Source organism: Gambusia affinis, linkage group LG18, assembly GCF_019740435.1.
Source record: "Gambusia affinis linkage group LG18, SWU_Gaff_1.0, whole genome shotgun sequence".
NCBI classification, from domain to species: Eukaryota; Metazoa; Chordata; class Actinopteri; order Cyprinodontiformes; family Poeciliidae; genus Gambusia; species Gambusia affinis.
This window is the reverse complement of record NC_057885.1, coordinates 18,747,591-18,765,662: the sequence shown is the minus strand read 5'-3', so window position 1 is coordinate 18,765,662 and position 18,072 is coordinate 18,747,591. Positions and strand designations below refer to the sequence as shown.

General features: G+C 35.8%; 1 protein-coding gene across 1 annotated transcript; it reads right to left on the bottom strand.

Moving 5' to 3' along the window:
* Nucleotides 1-2,015: 2,015 nt before the first annotated feature.
* On the bottom strand, nucleotides 2,016-17,455 carry LOC122820194. The gene is made up of 18 exons (XM_044097410.1): nucleotides 17,318-17,455; nucleotides 13,666-13,836; nucleotides 13,216-13,449; nucleotides 12,979-13,078; nucleotides 11,123-11,364; nucleotides 10,600-10,857; nucleotides 9,391-9,831; nucleotides 8,929-9,174; nucleotides 7,818-8,075; nucleotides 6,592-7,029; nucleotides 6,128-6,373; nucleotides 5,401-5,658; nucleotides 4,484-4,741; nucleotides 4,024-4,281; nucleotides 3,437-3,691; nucleotides 3,139-3,144; nucleotides 2,517-2,596; nucleotides 2,016-2,434 (listed from the first exon to the last, which is right to left on the bottom strand). Exons 1-18 carry the CDS (start codon nucleotides 17,349-17,351, stop codon nucleotides 2,372-2,374), a joined length of 3,846 nt encoding a protein of 1,281 aa, XP_043953345.1. The 5' UTR covers nucleotides 17,352-17,455; the 3' UTR covers nucleotides 2,016-2,371.
* Nucleotides 17,456-18,072: the final 617 nt, after the last annotated feature.

Sequence of the window (18,072 nt, the reverse complement as noted above, 5' to 3'; positions counted from 1 at the left end):
AACCGAAGCTTTAAGTATAGATGACAAGGTAATGGAGTCTTTTATATCTCTCCACTGTAACTGATGCTGTAGATAATCCTTTCCCGTGAAATGGATCTGCCATAGAAAACGTGGGAAAATGAAAGTAAAGAATCACCTTCCACTGTGTAGGTTATATCAGAGCAAGCAAGAATAATGCAGGGTGTGCGTAGTTCCATTTGCCTTTGTGTATATAAACATTGGAGATTTACAAATTTCTGTGCAAAGAAGATAAGAAACTTTGCAATGCAAAGCAGAAAGTCTGAATAAAGCTCCTAGTGAAAGATCAAAATTTGTGCTACAGTCTGGAACATGAGATAGAAACGATATTTCTGAGAAACCAATGTTTTTGTTCTTCACACTGAAAGCCATTTCTGCCATGCGGGGGCGACAGTGGATCAGAGGATAGTAGTTTATGTATTTATCCTTTCTTTATTTGATCTTTAACCACAAGAGCATAATATGAAATCAAGCTAAATATGAAATCAAGCTAAACAACAGATGGATAAAATCCCTGAATGTTTTTAGAGTTTGCTTTTGTGACTGCATTTTAAGACGCTACAGTTTTTCTTTTGTCTTTGTCGCCCCCTGTTGGGCTTGATGGGGTGACTGATTTGTGGTTGTTTTTCCTTTCGCTTGTTTTAGCTGATAATTCTGAGTAACATAAATTGATACAGAGGAATCAAGGATACTTTTGAAGTGGATTATAATCTGATTACAAACACACCCAAGGAGTTTTTGAAAGAATAATTAGTTCCTATGTTAAGGAGGGGGAAGCAGATTATTTCAGACAGAAGAAGCAAAATGTTCTGAAAAAGTTTTGATACAACCAGGATGAAAACGCTGGGGAAATAATATCAGGAGATTTAAGGGGGAGCAGCGACATGTGCACGAGCAGCAACAGGCAGAAGACTGAGCTGAATGAGCAGCCGACCGTCTGGGTGACCTAAAGAAGATAGCAATTATTTGTTGTAATTGCTATATGAGAAATTGAAAAAGGTTAATTAAATAACTGAGTTTAAAGTTTGTTTAAAAGTAAAGACACTTTAATTTCACTTCTTTTTATTATGATTACAATTTCTTGCTGTTTTCATGGATCTGTTGTACCATTTTCATTGTTAATTCCACCATCATCAATCCAGTGTTATTCCACAGTTTTTCTGACCGCATGCTAGTTTCCTTTCCTGCATGGGGAAAAATCCCTATGCAGAGCAGAAAATTAGAAACTCGGACATGTAACCTTATCTGAATGGAGAGGAAAAAGGTTTGGCCGGTGAAGGTCCCTCTAGTGTCTAAGTGCGGTATTAACGTTTTTTAAGTGGATTTTATAAAAAAAGAAAATTGTCAAAAATATTAACAACCACAATGTTTTGTTTGGAGTCAATGTTCAGACAACCTTAAAATTCGACATTCAAATGTTTAAATGTCAAACATTCAACTTTCACTTGCGAGCTGGGTAAGGTAATTTTATTAATACAGCACATTTCAGCAACAAGGCAATTCAAAGTGCTTTACAAGAATTAAAAAGAAATATAAACAAAATAACAAATCAAAGGAAGAGCAAAAGAAGAAAAAGTATAAAAGCTACATATTAGTTCCCCATGTTTAAGAATAAGTGATCCATAACTTATAAACTAGAAGAGTTGTTTCTCTGGATTCTTGTTTTGATTATGTTGATCTAAAGTAGTGAGGGACAGTTGATATGAGCCCCAATCCACCCCATTTACCCACAGATTACATTTTAAAAAGATTGAGAGAGGAATGATTCTTTACTATTTTCATCTAAATAAGTTCAGTTGATTCATATATTCAAGTTAATTCTTCCCAACACCTATTTACAACATTTGTTTCTCCCCATTACCATGATGATTTATTGCATTTATATCATTATAAAAATGCATTTAAAGGTTTAATGACCAGGGAAGCAACATGGAGTCACACTAAGTTTTACTTTTTTTATGCTTGTACTTTGTTTTGCTTGCCAACCTAGATGTGTGCATATATCACACACCTCTGGTTTTTTTTTTCATGTTTTTTCAAGCTTTTTCTTCTAGATTTCAACATTTCCCCCAAAAGAGTTTTTTTCAATACAAGTAAACAATTTTTAGATTCCCAAAACCTTATTTAGAGGCAAAAAGAAAAATAGAAGAATGCACATATATGATTTATGAAAATACAAGAAAACCTTAACTTGGTTCTTAATCAACAAAAAGAGATTAAAATATTACCCAAAGGGAAATCAATTCTGTAAAACAACATTACAATTAAAATTAGTACATAAAATAAACCTCATGGAAAGGAAAGGAAACAACGTTACAAATAAATTATCCAGAATTTGATTCCCTCGGTGATTTCATGGTTTGTTGGAAACGATTTTCAGAGTAATCTGTGGCGGCAGATTATACTCTTTGAGGAGCTGGATTGAAAAATAAATTTATGAGTCAAAGGTTAAAAAAGACACAAGTAGACAAAAAAATTTTAAATAGATATTAGCTTACCTCTATCAAAGCGTCTTCCATCTCTGATTTTGTCATTTCTCCTAGAAGCTCCAACTTCAATTTCAATCCAAAAACATAATCTGTTGACAAAAAAATTAGACATGTATAATTCACAAAAATAAGATAAATCTGTTAAATCGCAGATTATTAAAGATTAATGTGATAACTGTTTTCAAATCAAGTATAAATATTTGAAACATCTGTCATGCGGTGTGGTGGTGAGGCAGATGCTATAGATACGGAGTGAAATGACGGTTTTAATGAACAAAACCAGACATAAACTAATCCAAATAGTCCAAAACCCAGGCAGCACTGCTGAGTGGAGTCCAGGGCTCAACGCAGGTAGCAACAAGATATATGAATGGACTGAGAAACATCAGACTAAGACCACAACGAGGAACAAAGGACACAGGTGGAGTTAAATACACAGACAGTAAACACGGAAACGAGACACACCTGGGAAACAATCTAGGGGAGACAGGACAACACGGAGACTCAGAAACACAGAAACTCAAAATAAACACATAGAAAAACACAGATCTAACAACATCTCCATTTTATATGATACAAAAGTAATTATCCTAAGAAAAAAAAGAAAAACTAAAGAATTTTTTTTACTCACTTGGACCTGTTTGTTGGTCGATGAAGTTTTGTTGACATGAAAAGAAAAAAGACATATTGGATTGATGTTATTTTCTATCATTAATTTTTGTAATTAACTAGTCAAGGAACAACAACAACAGCGAGACATAATAAATGCTACAAAACAAGACTTGGGCCAACTTTGATATCTTTAAAGATAATTCACAAAGCGCTACGGTTAAATTCAAGCCATTAAACAACTGAAACTTTGAGTTTATGAGAAAAATAATGTAACTTAATGCACACCATGAAGTATGCAACAGATATGAGTATCTTACCAGTAGCTGCAAATATGCTGACTCCACTGCTTCTGGCATTTTCAAACACAGAGAAAAGGGTGAAAGTGTAGTTTGTACGAGCCGTCAGAGATGTGACCGTGTGTTTCACTGGTCCATCTCCATTTGGAGAACTGATGTTTGTCTCTGTGCCGTTAAACTGCAGAACAAAGTTGGTGTTGTTGATTTTATTCCACCGCAGAGTGATGCTAGTCTCATCTTGTTCCGATGCTCTGAAGCCTTCTGCATTTTTAGGTGCTAAAACAAACAAACAATAGTGTGATGGTTAAGATATGTGTCCAACAATTTCAAGGCAAATAATTCCACTAGGAATAAATCCAAATCAAGCAACAATATTTTATCAATTTCTAATATAAGAAGCCAAATCTGGTGAAGTAAAACAAAAGATTAGGGCTAGTTAAAGTAAAGGTTAGAGAGTCTTTTCCCATAAATTTGGGGTTTGGGTTTATTTTTAAGTGTGACGTTTGCAGGTTTGGATCATTAATGGTTCAATCCGATTTTTAAGATTTTGGAAGAAGATTGCTTGCCTTGGTTGTGAATAAATAAATGAATGTACTTTATATTCATACCAGTGACAGCAGTAAGTTGTACTCCACGGCTACTGACGTTCTCAAAAACAGAGAAGAGACTGAATGTGTATTTAGTTCCAGCAGTCAGAGATGAGACAGTGTGAGTTACTGGTCCAAATCCATCTGGTGCTCTGATGAACATCTGTATGCCGTAAATTTGGAGAACAAAGTTGGTGCTGTTGTTGATTTTATCCCATTGTAGAGTGATGCTGCTCTCATTTTGTGACGATAGCCGGAAGCCTTGTGCATTTTGAGGTGCTGAGACAAATTAGTTAAAAAAGGTCAATTCATTTATTCAAAACCTTTATACTGAAAAAGGTAGAAATTTAAAACAATATTGGGATGATGATACAACAAACTGAATGTGCACCTTTAAATCTCAGATCTAACATGTTTAAAAAAAAGTTAATTTGGAAAAAAAACTATTGCTAGTAATCAAGAATTGTTTCATTTATCTTACCAGTAGCTGCTGCAATGCTGACTCCACTGCTGGTCAAATTTTCAAGCACAGAAATCAGAGTGAAAGTGTATTTAGTTCCAGCAGTGAGAAAAGAGACCGTGTGAGTTACTGGTCCAAATCCATCTGGTGCTCTGATCAACGTCTCTGTGCCGTTAAACTGGAGAACAAAGCTGATGTTGTTGTTGATTTTATTCCACTGCAGAGTGATGCTGCTCTCATTTTGTGACGATGGTCTGAAGCTTTGTGCATTTGAAGGAGCTGGGAGAATAAAAACAGCAGGGAAATTTATAAAAGAAAGAAAATATCTGTGCCAATTTATAACTTCTAATATAATGTCTAAAATTAACTTACTAAAATTAGAACTTATTACAATAAAGATTTGTCCTAAGCTTATATAAATTGTATGTATAAAACCCCCAGATACTTGCTTTTCCACTCAGGACAAGAAGTTTCATAGTCGCTGTGCTTCATTCTCTCATGAAATATTTAAACTCTCACTAAAAACTAACTGGAAGGAAGAATTTAAATTCATAATTGACTTAAATTTTTAGTTACAAACAACTGTGTTGTTGCATATTTAGAACTATAGCATGACATAATCAAAGTTGCAATAAACTTAAATATTAAAGATTAAAAATGGATGATTAATTTAATGATTTATCTTTTATCTTTTATTTATCTTCTTGATATGTGATGTAAGCTTTTTATGCTTTGAGGAGCTTAGAACAGAATTTCTCTAACACTTGAAAAATGTTCTGATAATCACACAAAATGTAATTTATATTTGATCTTTGTTTATTGCCTGCAAGTCTTTAAATACCAATTTATTGGTAGAGTTCTTTTGTATCCCAACACAAACATTACTGTGCAAGAGATGAAAAGTTGATGTTTTATATATTAGATTTCCAGTATCTTACCAGTGACCACAGTAATACTGACTCCTCTGCTTCTGACATTTTCAAACACAGAGAAGAGAGTGAATGAGTATCTAGTTCCAGCAGTGAGAGATGAGACGGTGTGGATCACAGGTCCATCTCCATCTGGTGCTCTGATGAACGTCTCTCTGCCGTCATACTGGAGAACAAAGCTGGTGTTGTTGTTGATTTTATTCCACTGCAGAGTGATGCTGCTCTCATCTTGTCCTGACCTCGTAAATCCTTCTGCATTTTGAGGAGCTGTGTTTTTAAAGACGGAAATGTTCAGTTCAGTTTAGTCTAATCAGAATTTGGATCCCCTAAGCTGACTGCTTGTGATGCAGAAAAGCACCAAAATCTTCTCTGCATTCCGTTTTCCATTGTATTTTCCAGGAATGCGGATTAAGGGGTTTTTACTACTAATTGAAAACAAGAAGTGCTCTGATTGTTCAGGGTACTGGTGAAATAATGTGAGCTTTTCATGAGGAATCATAAGCATTTGCTCCTGAGTTTCTGTTAGAACTGATGACTAACAGAGAAGTTGGTCATAATTTGGAATCTATAAGTTTTGTCTCAGTACCTACATACACAAAAAGCACTAAAAAACAGGAGAAATCAAACCAATTTTTTACAGTCTGTAGGCTTTCAAAGATGATAAAGTAAATTTATTTTTCTTAAAATAATACCAATGATGTTGTGAAAAGTTAGTTTGTGCAGTGAAATATCTTACCAGTGACAGCTGACAGTTGCCCTCCATTGTTTCTCACATTTCCAAACACGTAGAAGAGAGTGAATGTGTATCTAGTTCCAGCAGTGAGAGATGAAACTTTGTAAGTTACTGGTCCATCTCCATCTGGTGAACTGATGTTTGTCTCTGTGCCGTTAAACTGGAGGACAAAGCTGATGTTGTTGATCTTGTTCCACATCAGAGTGATGCTGCTCTCATCTTGTGTCAATACTCTGAAGGGTTGAGGTTCTAACACACACAGACACAATATGTATTATAATATAAAGCATTAGTTTTATCAGACATAAAACTTTTGTTTCACATTGAGTTAGGTTAGGGAAATGACTACAATTTATAAAAATGAATGAATTGCGATTTGTGTGTGTGCATCTGCATATAATATTCAAATTGCCTCGTTGTAAAAGGAAAACAAATAATTCTGGAATTTTAGTAAATTCTTACATTACCTGCACAATATGCCAACCAACATGTAGACGGCTGTTGAAGTTTGTAGACGTAGTATCCAGAACAAAGTTTGATCTGGATGGTGTGTGAGGTAAAATAGCAGCAGGAACCCAACCAAGCGTTACACACAGTGCGAGTTACTATTTCATTAAGCTGGACTGGATGAGCCCCGTTTATCCACAAAGGAGCATGAGTTCCACATCTTTGTTCTGCTACACATTTCTCTGGTATCTGCGCGCTGGTCTGACCCAAATAAAAGCGATACCAACCACTCCAGACAATGTACTGGTCACAGTGTAAGATTGAATTGTTTGTATTCTCTGTTGAACGCCATGCATCGTTCAGTACAGTGTAGTTCAAACAGGGGTCAAGACATTGAACAACTCCATTGGTGGTGATGCACGCTGTGCCTGAAGGACAACACTGACAGCCAGTACAAGCTTCAAACAGAATATGTGGGACAAAACAGAGGATAAGCATTAGAAGTATAAAGACACAAAATTCTTTTGTTTTTATTTCGACTTACTGTCAGATTTTGAGTTATTGAGGGTGAACAGGTTAACCTGCACCTTTAGTGATGACATCACTAAAGGTGCAGTCAGAGGAAATCATAAAAAAAATAATAATAATCATACCTCACTATGAGCTAAATAAACATTAGCATTAAGTGTTGGATTTAGCAGATTTTTAGTAGGCATGATACAACTAATAAGTAAAATAATATCTTTTAAATCCTTTTCATCAGTAAATCTATCTGTGACAGCCTGACAGCTACATGTTGCTCTCCATTTACAGTCGCTCTCTCTACATGGATTAAACAAATCCTAATCAGGACAAAACCAGAAACATCTCACACTCACTTTAAGTATGAAAATGTTGATCCTGTTAACAAAATATTTAATGACCACTAAACATGTTTCTTTACTTTGTTAACCTTCAAATGAGACTCTTTAATTAGTTGCTACATAGCAGATTTTAGAGTAATTTCTTAAGGCTTTAGAGTCTTCGAACAGAAAACTGGGTTATGAGAGAGGAGGGAGACATGTGGCAAAGGTCACCAGACCAGGACTTGAACCTGTGACAGTTGTGCTTTACCCCTGGACTACTGAGTCTTTTAAATTTGTATATAGTAGATGGGTCTTGTTCAATGATCAACCAAAGGACTGCAGACTAACAGAATTTCAACGTTAAAAAAGTCTCTCTTTCTTAATGAAATGTAAAGTCTTACCAGTAGCTGCAGTAATTGTGACTCCACTGCTCCTGACGTTGTCAAGAACAGAGAAGAGAGTGAATGTGTAGTTTGTTCCAGAAGTGAGAGATGAGACTGTGTAGTTTACTGGTCCATGTCCATCTGGTGCTCTGATGAACGTCTCTCTGCCGTCATACTGGAGAACAAAGCTGGTGCTGTTGTTGATTTTATTCCACTGCAGAGTGATGCTGCTCTCATCTTGTCCTGACTTTGTAAATCCTTCTGCATTTTGAGGAGCTGATTTTTAAAAAAAGGAAATGTTCAGTTCAGGTATTTGCAGTTGGGTTTTCATGTATATCTATGAGTAGCCAGTATCTTAATTGTAGCTTACAAACAAAATACGTCTGGGTCAATATAATTTTTTTATATTATTGATCTTTCCATTGCATCTTTTCACTTTCAAAACCACATCATGTTGCTTTCAACCATCTATATAATCTGTCCAGATATCGACATCATTCAAATCAACTAAACATAGTGGAACAGGATGCAGAATTTGAAACCCCTAAGCTGTCTGCTTGTGGTGCAGAAAAGCACCAAGAGCAGTCCTTCAGACTCCTGTACCTAAAGGTGAGCTTAGTCTTCAGAAGAGAAGAAAGCGTGATTAAGTTGTTCATACTGGGATCTCATTATTGTAGTCATAATTTATATTTCACAAGCAATGGTCAAAGCATAGAAAGACTGAATATTTATTCTAAACCCCTTAACAAGTAGCTAAATGCCTGCATTCTGATTTCCATTGTATTTTTCCAGGGATGAGGGTTAAGGGGTTTTTACAACCAATTGAAAACAAGAAGTGCTCTGATTGTTCAGGGTACTGAAGAAATAATGTGAGCTTTTCATGAGGAATCATAAGCATTTGCTCCTGAGTTTCTGTTAGAACTGATGACTAACAGAGAAGTTGGTCATAATTTGGAATCTATAAGTTTTGTCTCAGTACCTACATACACAAAAAGCACTAAAAAACAGGAGAAATCAAACCAATTTTTTACAGTCTGTAGGCTTTCAGAGATGATAAAGTAAATTTATTTTTCTTAAAATAATATCAATGATGTTGTGAAAAGTTAGTTTGTGCAGTGAAATATCTTACCAGTGACAGCTGTCAGTTGTCCTCCATTGTTTCTCACATTTCCAAACACGTAGAAGAGAGTGAATGTGTATCTAGTTCCAGCAGTGAGAGATGAAACTTTGTAAGTTACTGGTCCATCTCCATCTGGTGAACTGATGTTTGTCTCTGTGCCGTTAAACTGGATGACAAAGCTGATGTTGTTGATCTTGTTCCACATCAGAGTGATGCTGCTCTCATCTTGTGTCAATACTCTGAAGGGTTGAGGTTCTAACACACACAGACACAATATGTATTATAATATAAAGCACTAGTTTTATCAGACATAAAACTTGTGTTTCACATTGGGTTAGGTTAAGGAAATGACTACAATTTATAAAAATGAATGAATTGCGATTTGTGTGTGCATCTGCATATAATATTCAAATTGCCTCATTGTAAAAGATAATTCTGAATTCTTTATAAATTATTACAATAAAACATTACCTGCACAATATGCCAGGTAGCATTCAGTTGACGGTTGAAGTTTGTAGACGTAGTATCCATAACAAAGTTTGACCTGGATGGTGTGTGTGGTAAAACGGCAGCAGGAACCCGACCAAGCGTTACACACAGTGCGAGTTACTATTTCATTAAGCTGGACTGGATGAGGCTCAGTTATCCACAAAGGAGCATGAGTTCCACATCTGTTTTCTGCTACACATTTCTCTGGTATCTGAGCATTGGTCTGACCCAAATAAAAGCGATACCAACCACTCCAGACAATGTACTGGTCACAGTGTAAGATTGAATTGTCTGTATTCTCTGTTGAACGCCATGCATCGTTCAGTACAGTGTAGTTCACACAGGGGTCCAGACATTGAACAACTCCATTGGTGGTGATGCACTCTGTGCCTGAAGGACAACACTGACAGCCGGTACAAGAAGCTGCAAAAAGAAGATGTGGGACAAAACAGAGGATAAGCATTAGAAGTATAAAGACACAAAATACTTTTGTTTTTATTTCGACTTACTGTCAGATATTGAGTTAATGATGGTGAACTCACCTTTAGTGAGGATATCACTAAAGGTGCAGTCAGAGGAAATCATAAAAAAAATAATAATAATCATACCTCACTATGAGCTAAATAAACATTAGCATTAAGTCTTGGTTTTAGCAGATTTTTAGTAGGCATGATACAACTAATAAGTAAAATAATATCTTTTAAATCCTTTTCATCAGTAAATCTATCTGTGACAGCCTGACAGCTACATGTTGCTTTTCATTTACAGTCGCTCTCTCTACATGGATTAAACAAATCCTAATCAGGACCAAACCAGAAACATCTCACACTCACTTTAAGTTTGAAAATGTTGATCCTATTAACAAAATATTTAATGACCACTAAACATGTTTCTTTACTTTGTTAACCTTCAAATGAGACTCTTTAATTAGTTGCTACATAGCTGATTTTGGAGTAATTTCTTAAGGCTTTACAGTCTTTGAACAGAAAACTGGGTTATGAGAGAGGAGGAAGACATGTGGCAAAGGTCACCAGACCAGGACTTGAACCTGTGACAGTTGTGCTTTACCCCTGGACTACTGAGTCTTTTAAATTTGTATATAGTAGATGGGTCTTGTTCAATGATCAACCAAAGGACTGCAGACTAACAGAATTTCAACGTTTAGAAAGTCTCCCTTTCTTAAAGTCTTACCAGTAGCTGCAGTAATTGTGACTCCACTGCTTCTGACGTTGTCAAGAACAGAGAAGAGAGTGAATGTGTAGGTGGTTCCAGCAGTGAGAGATGAGACTGTGTAGTTTACTGGTCCATCTCCATCTGGTGCTCTGATGAACGTCTCTGATCCATCAAACAGGAGAACAAAGCTGGTGTTGATGTTGACTGTATTCCACTGCAGAATGATGCTGCTCTCATCCTGTGCTGAAGCTCTAAAGCTTTCTGCATTTGGTGGGACTAAGATAAAGACAACAATATAAAATGTCACAGCGCATTAAACAGGAATATTGTTTCACAGCATAGTGGGGGGTTTATATTTATATTTGTTTGTTAAACAAAAGCAAAGCCTTCAAAAATATTTATTAGTTCTGTGTTGCGTAATGTAGTGTGCTAAGAGTCTGTAGTTGAGGGACCTGCAGAAAATGGCTACACCGCAGTCATCTGTTGTGTAAAATTATGGATTATTTATGGCTGGTGAAACATCAAAAATGAGATACATTACTTGGTCTGTAGCAGACGAATGGCAAACTCAGGCTACAACTTTCATCCGACCATCTTCCAGAGTCACTAAATGATCCGGCAACACACTGATCACCAGAGACATCATTGGGCTCGCCGGCTGCCCAGTGTCGAAACAGAGAGGTGCTTCCATCAGACCACAGCTTTTCCCGATACAGTCCAATCCAAACAGTGCTGAAACCTATTAGGTTTTTGATGATTTCATTTTCTGCCTGATTTCGTACACTGGGATGGAGAAACAATGTTAATAAATAATCCTATTAAATACAGTACACAAGGAAAAATAATATGTGTTGGGTTTCCTTTGATTTTTCTGTTTCAAAACCAATAGAAATGATTGTTTTTTTGTTTTTTCACTTTTTAGTACCTAAATGAAAATATAAAAAAAAAAAAAAAGAAATTAAAACTTAAAATTGAAAATTAAAACGTGTTTGGGTTTTGCCTCAGCTATTAAATCTAAACTAAAATATACAGTTGTTATTTATAAATATGTAATATGGAAAATATCATCCTCTCTGCTGTGGTACAGTCTGGGCTTTTTCATGTTCACTTGGATTCCTTCTGGTAGAATTTCTACCGGGCCAAAGTAGCCAACAGAAGAAATTGTGAACGATGATGTTGATTATCTGCACTGTTTTAAAATTGTAGTCTGTCTGCAGTTTTAGCAATGGCAACAGAGAAAGTGAACGAAGCTGTTCAGTCCAAGTTGGTGACGCTTCCTAATACTGAATTAAGATTAACAGCCACCTGGTTTTGCTAGAATCTTGTTTCTTCACAATGTATGATGGCTGTTTACAATGGAGACAATTTCCGGTAAGCTTCATAGCATTGAACTGGCAAACTACATACGTCACTTACAATGATTAGCAATAGGGTAAAAGATAAAAAACTTCAAAAGAATTCACGCCTCCTTGGAAATGAAAGTCATAGGCAGCAGGAAAAGAAAAGTAAGTTGAAGTATGCTTAGTACACTTTAAATTGTACTTTAATACAATTTAAATACTATTAAAGTACACTAAGCACAAAATTATTTGTTCTAAAATATCACACTTTTGTGACATTTTCCTAAGTAAACTTGAAATATACTCATGATTAGTCTGACTTAAAGTATGCTCAAGTATGTTAAAATTTAACATACTTAGTACATTAATTTTTCACCAGGGTATGACTAGATAATAAGGTGAGAAATAACTTTTAACTAAGAAAAAATAACAAGGAAGAGAGAAGTAGGTCAGTTATGCTTGACTTAGACAAATAGATGTGCTGTGGAATAAGGTGTGCTTTCACTCGCAGTGAAAGTTTATTATTTAAACGACAATTTATGCTCGATGGTTGTGATTTAGCCATTTTAACTATCATAAATTGAAAATATCGCGAAACATCGAGTTTACTCAATACATCGCCCAGCCATAGTTGGAACACAAGAATCAGAAATCCTGAGGTCGAGATTCAAATCCTCGGCAATTGCTTCAAGGAAATGAATATGTATATGTATATGGGCAGCCCTCTTTCCAACTACACTGTGCATTACCACATAGCCTAAACTGAAATATAATATGAGGACACCACTATTGAATGAGGAATTCAACAGTGGTGCTTTCATTTGTGCTTTTTCAAAAGAAAAGCACAAGTTTAACAAACAGGCTTTAGAAAAAAAAGGTGAAAAAACTATTTAAAAGAATGACTGATACAAGAAAAGAGGGAGCAAAGTATGACAAAAGATGAGTTAGACAAAAACCCAGAGTAAAACGTCTGGATTTTATGAACTACAACCCCTCTCTCTATAGATTATTATGTATTAATGCAGTATTTGCTTTAAGATACAGTCTTGTTATTTACCTGGCCAGGTCAACATAATTCGCACGGCAGAAATTCTGAGCTTCTGTCCAGGTCAGTGAAATGTTACTCAAAACATAGGATGGTGATCCACCTACTGTACCTGTAAATATATAGACAAAAAGTAGAATAAGAAAACCAAAAGAAAATAATAATAATCTTTCAAAAAAAATAAAAAAATAAAATAAAAAAATATATATTATATATATATATATATATATATATTCATAACACTCTTACCATTATAGCACACAAATTGCATTGTCGCCGTGCAAAAAAAATCATCCCATTGGCCCACAGGGAGAAGACTAGCACCGTAAAATCTAACACAATGCTGTTGTCCATAATAATCATCGGGTTGGCCAGGTCCCCAGTTCCTAAATGAATATTCTCCAGGACCATAGAAGCTGCTGTCATTTAGGGACCATTTCCAGCTGTTTATTGTGTCATCATAAAGACCTATCCAGGCCTTCCCTAAATAAATAATAAAACAAAGTTTATTACATTAAAAAACTGTAGTGAAGCATGTTTATAGTCACATATGATAACATTTTCACTAATATGAAAAACAAGATAAAGTAATTTTATTTATATACCACATTCTCAGCAACAAGGCCATTCAGAGTGCTTGAAATGTGGGGTTTGTGATTACATCTGTGTTGTTCACCCATTTTCAAATTAAAAACCCACCTGTATTATTGGAGCTGGTGCTTAAAAAATAATCAACATCAGCTGTGCTTTCAATGGTGGCCAGATCAGTGTAGTCCCGTCTGCAGACACTCTGAGCGTCTGTCCACGTAAGCGAAGTGTTCACAAAGTAGTACTGATGGCTTTGGGCACAGGCAACACTGAGCAGGGCGCCTGAAATAAAACCAATTAAACTTAAACAGCATTACATTACAGGCATTGCATTCATCGTCCTTATTTACTGCAAGTTCTTTCTGTGGAAAATGTCAACAAAAATAGTGATTAAAAGCATTTGATTATTATTAGTCTATCCAAATGACAAGATGTGGAGACTTAAGTTTTCTTCAGCGAGACACTGTCAATGTTTGACATTCAGATCTACGATTTGTTTGTCCTAAAACCTTTCTAGAAATTGCTTTAATGCAATATCCATGATTTGTGTAGTTTAAGAGGATTTCTATTTATTGAACTTGGTAAACATGAAAGAACCACAAAGTAACCTTCATAGCTGGTTTGCAGTGTTGTAGTCAAGACCACCTAAACCGAGATCAGGTCAAGACAAAGACCAGGGTGCATTGAGACCGAGACAAGACACGTAAACAAGTTCTGCATGTTTATCGGTATTTGAGGTGGGTGTGGCAGTTACCAGCAATCAGTGTCGCAATCAGTTACCAGCATCTGACAGTACAGGAATGAGGATGATTATAGTTTTAAAACAAAACTTATCAGGCAACAAAGCAGAGAAGTGTCATTTGATGCACCAGTATTTAACAACACCAGAGTTCATAGAAATTCACTTTGCATTATTATTTTTTTTTTTTAAATCAGAAGTCTATTGACAATATTATAATTTGTGAGACTAACGTCATGTAAGCAGGTCGTCAGCAGCACATCAGTAGCAGAGGAGATTGCACTCTGAGTGTTTTCGCTCAATGTCTAACGTCTAGTAAAAGTCAGAGTCCAGTCATCTGTAGAAATAGTTTTTTGTAGTTTTCAAGTTATCTAAGAAGACTGCAATGTACTATTAAAGAAAGCCCAGCCGAAGATGCTGTATATAACGTTTGTAAACCAATGTTAAGAGTTATAAGGAGGTAAACCTGTGAATGTATCTTAAACACACTACTTACTTTAGTGACATCCTGGAGAAATGGAAACAAGTCGGTCAAAATCAGAGGATCAGAATAAACAAATCTGTTTCATCTGGTAAAATTTCCAGATGCCTGAAAGTGCTAATCACATATTCAGTTTATTCACTCAATTAACAGACATATTGGGTCATTATAATCAACTTACGAACACAATGTCTTATCACATAATCTTGAGAAGTACTGGATGTTTATCGGTATTTGACGTGGGTGTTGCAATCAGTTACCAGCATCTGACAGTAAAGGAATGAGGATGATTATAGTTTTAAAACAAAAGATATCAGGCAACAAAGCAGAGAAGTGTCATTTGATGCACCGGTATTTAACAACACCAGAGTTCATAGAAATTCACTTTGCATTAAGGTTTTTTTTAAGTTTTTTTTTAATCAGAAGTCTATTGCCAATATTATAATTTGTGAGACTAAAAAGTCATGTAAGCAGGTCATCAGCAGCAGAGGAGATTGTACTCGGAGTGTTTTCAACAAATGTCAAAGTTCTAGTAAAAGTCAGAGTCCAGTCATCTGTAGAAATATTCAGATTATTTTGCATCTTTCTGGGTGTATCAGAGGTGAACCAGAAACTTTGTGCAAAATTGGAAAAATGCTTAAATCCATGGTGTGAGAACAATCTTGAAGAAAACAAAATAAATTGGGTCATATTAACTTGTAGAAAGGACAGAAAAAGGTCAAACATTTTTTTATCATGAGAAAAATGTAAATATCCTGGGGTTAAACTGGATTAGAGGCTATGGGTTTATCTGCCTCTACAAAGACAGAGTGCCAACCTGGAGCATGTTGGAGCATAAATATGCTTCAAAGATAAATATGATAAAAAGAACATCTTTTTAAAATAAATCCACACACCTCTTCTTATCACAAGATATAATTTGCCAAAATAATGTCTGGTGAAGCTGTTTCATTTGTTGCAGTGAAATAGTTGGAAGATTCAAACAGAAAGCTAAAGAAACTGGAAGGAGAGAACACAAATATTTTTTAGAAGTTTAGAAAATCTATAGAAGAAGGTTAAAATTAGTTTAAAATAACTGAGAAACGTAATATCACTAACATGCACTGAACAAATAAGTCTAATGTAACCAGGTAATCAACTTGGACTAGAAAATTTAACAATGATTTAAACAGAGAAAGAAACAAATACTGTCTTAACAATGAAGTATCTCTGAAAATCCAAATAAAGTATTGTTTTTCCACAATAAAGCTCTCTAAAATATAAAAAAAATAAATAAAACTATAGTGAAACAGAAAACAGACACATTAACAAACAAAAAAAGAACATTTTATATTAAGTTTTAAATCCTCATTGGTTGAGTGAACAAGCAAGTTGACACGGTCAGAGTCAAATCTGTGAGGATAATCTCAGCATAGATCTGAGTTTAGAATGGAAACAAGTCGGTCAAAATCAGAGGAACAGAATAAACAAATCTGGTTCATCTGGTAAAATTTCCAGATGCCTGAAAGTTCTAATGTTGGGTTTGGAGGTCTAGTCTTGTGGGGAGCTGTTTTTTCCACCAGGAGCAGCCAAAAAGTTGCGGTTTGTTGGAGGGCGGTTCCCGCGCACCAGTGCGTAATTGGCACAATCATCGCCAGTTTAAGAGGGGCGGGCAGAGGGTTCTCCGGCGCCAGAGTGTTATACCAGTAATGGTACTCAAAGCCCCATAGTGATTTTTCTGAGTTTTGACTTAGAAACCTACTTTAGTAATCCTTCCTTGTTTTCCTTACTTCCAGGTGCACTTTCGTAACGTGGAGTATTCGACTTGTGAGAACCCTGTCCTGGCCCGTGGATTTTCCTCCTCGTGACGCTTGAACTCCCCTGCCCGCCCCCCCAACGACTTCCTCATCCGCAACCTCTGAATATCCTCCGACCTTCGGGTCCTGGACTGGACTCCTTCACCCTGCCGTCAGCTTCCAAGGCTCCAGACCCAACCTGAGTTTTTCCCCCCCTGGCGGATGAACCTCACCTCACTCAATAAGCCCGTTCCAGAATCAGTTTTATTCCAGTCTACATTACACTTACCTCTCCTCTTCCTTGCCTCCAGCACTAAGACGATTCCGATCCAGTTTCTCCAAGAAAACATTTACCCAACCAAACATTCATCAGGTTTTTCCTTTTTTTTGAAAAGAAAATAAACTTGATTTATCTGATTCTTTGTGTTTCTGCATGTGGGTCAAGCGTGTAACTCCAACTATGACAGCTAATCACATATTCGGTTTATTCACTCAATTTAACAGACATATTGGGTCATTATAATCAACTTACAAACACATTGTCTTATCACACTTACAGCAAATCATATCTGCAAGATAAAATTGAGTGAATCAGGTCTCTGAAGAAGCTATTAAAAGCGTACTGAGGGAATCACAGTGCACCTGCACACTTTTAACACAGAACTTGATTTTAACTTTTATCTTACATTTCCTCTCTGTCTCAGTTTCCCACTGTGAAAAAATAACTGAAAGAAAAACGATTATTGGAAGCCAGAATAAGATACCAACCTGTGAGCCCAAACAGGATCAGCCTGAAATCCATCAGTAAAAGCTCGAGAAAAAATAAAGTGTCCAGATAATATCTTCTAAATCCAAACACTATGAATGCATTTCACAGCTTGTACAAGCTAATAACGTATAACCTCCAAAGCACACGTTAACAAAATCTTGAGAAGTACTTTCTGTTTATAGGTATTTGATGTGGGTGTGATAACTCTCAGTTACCAGCATCTGACAGTACAGGAATGAGGTACAGGAATGAGGATGAGCATAGTTAAAAAAAATGTTGTCAGGCAACAAAGCAGTGAAATGTCATTTGATGCACCAGTATTTAATTACACCAAAGTTCATGGAAAAAAATTTCCATAGAGGCACAGGCATAATCTATAAAGCAGAAAATCAATCAATCCTTGATCATATTTATGTGTCTGTAGCTATAACAAAAATCTCTGGCAAAGAGACATGGAGTGAGTCAGATCTTCACAACAAGATCTGAATCTGTACCACATATTCCTCCAATCTTTTTGTCTATGACTAATTATTGCAACTGTTTTTATGTCATCCATATTGTATAAAACATGCAAATAAATTGGTAATTAACAGAAGTAGTTTTACAGTTCTGTCTTGAGAAATTTGCAAAGTTTTTTAGATTCCTTATTTTCATAATTGCAGTTGTTTACAGAAAAGCTCACTGGGAGAAACTCTTTAACTTCAAACAGTTTGCATCAACTCTTTGTGTTAAAATATACTGAAATTATTCTTAA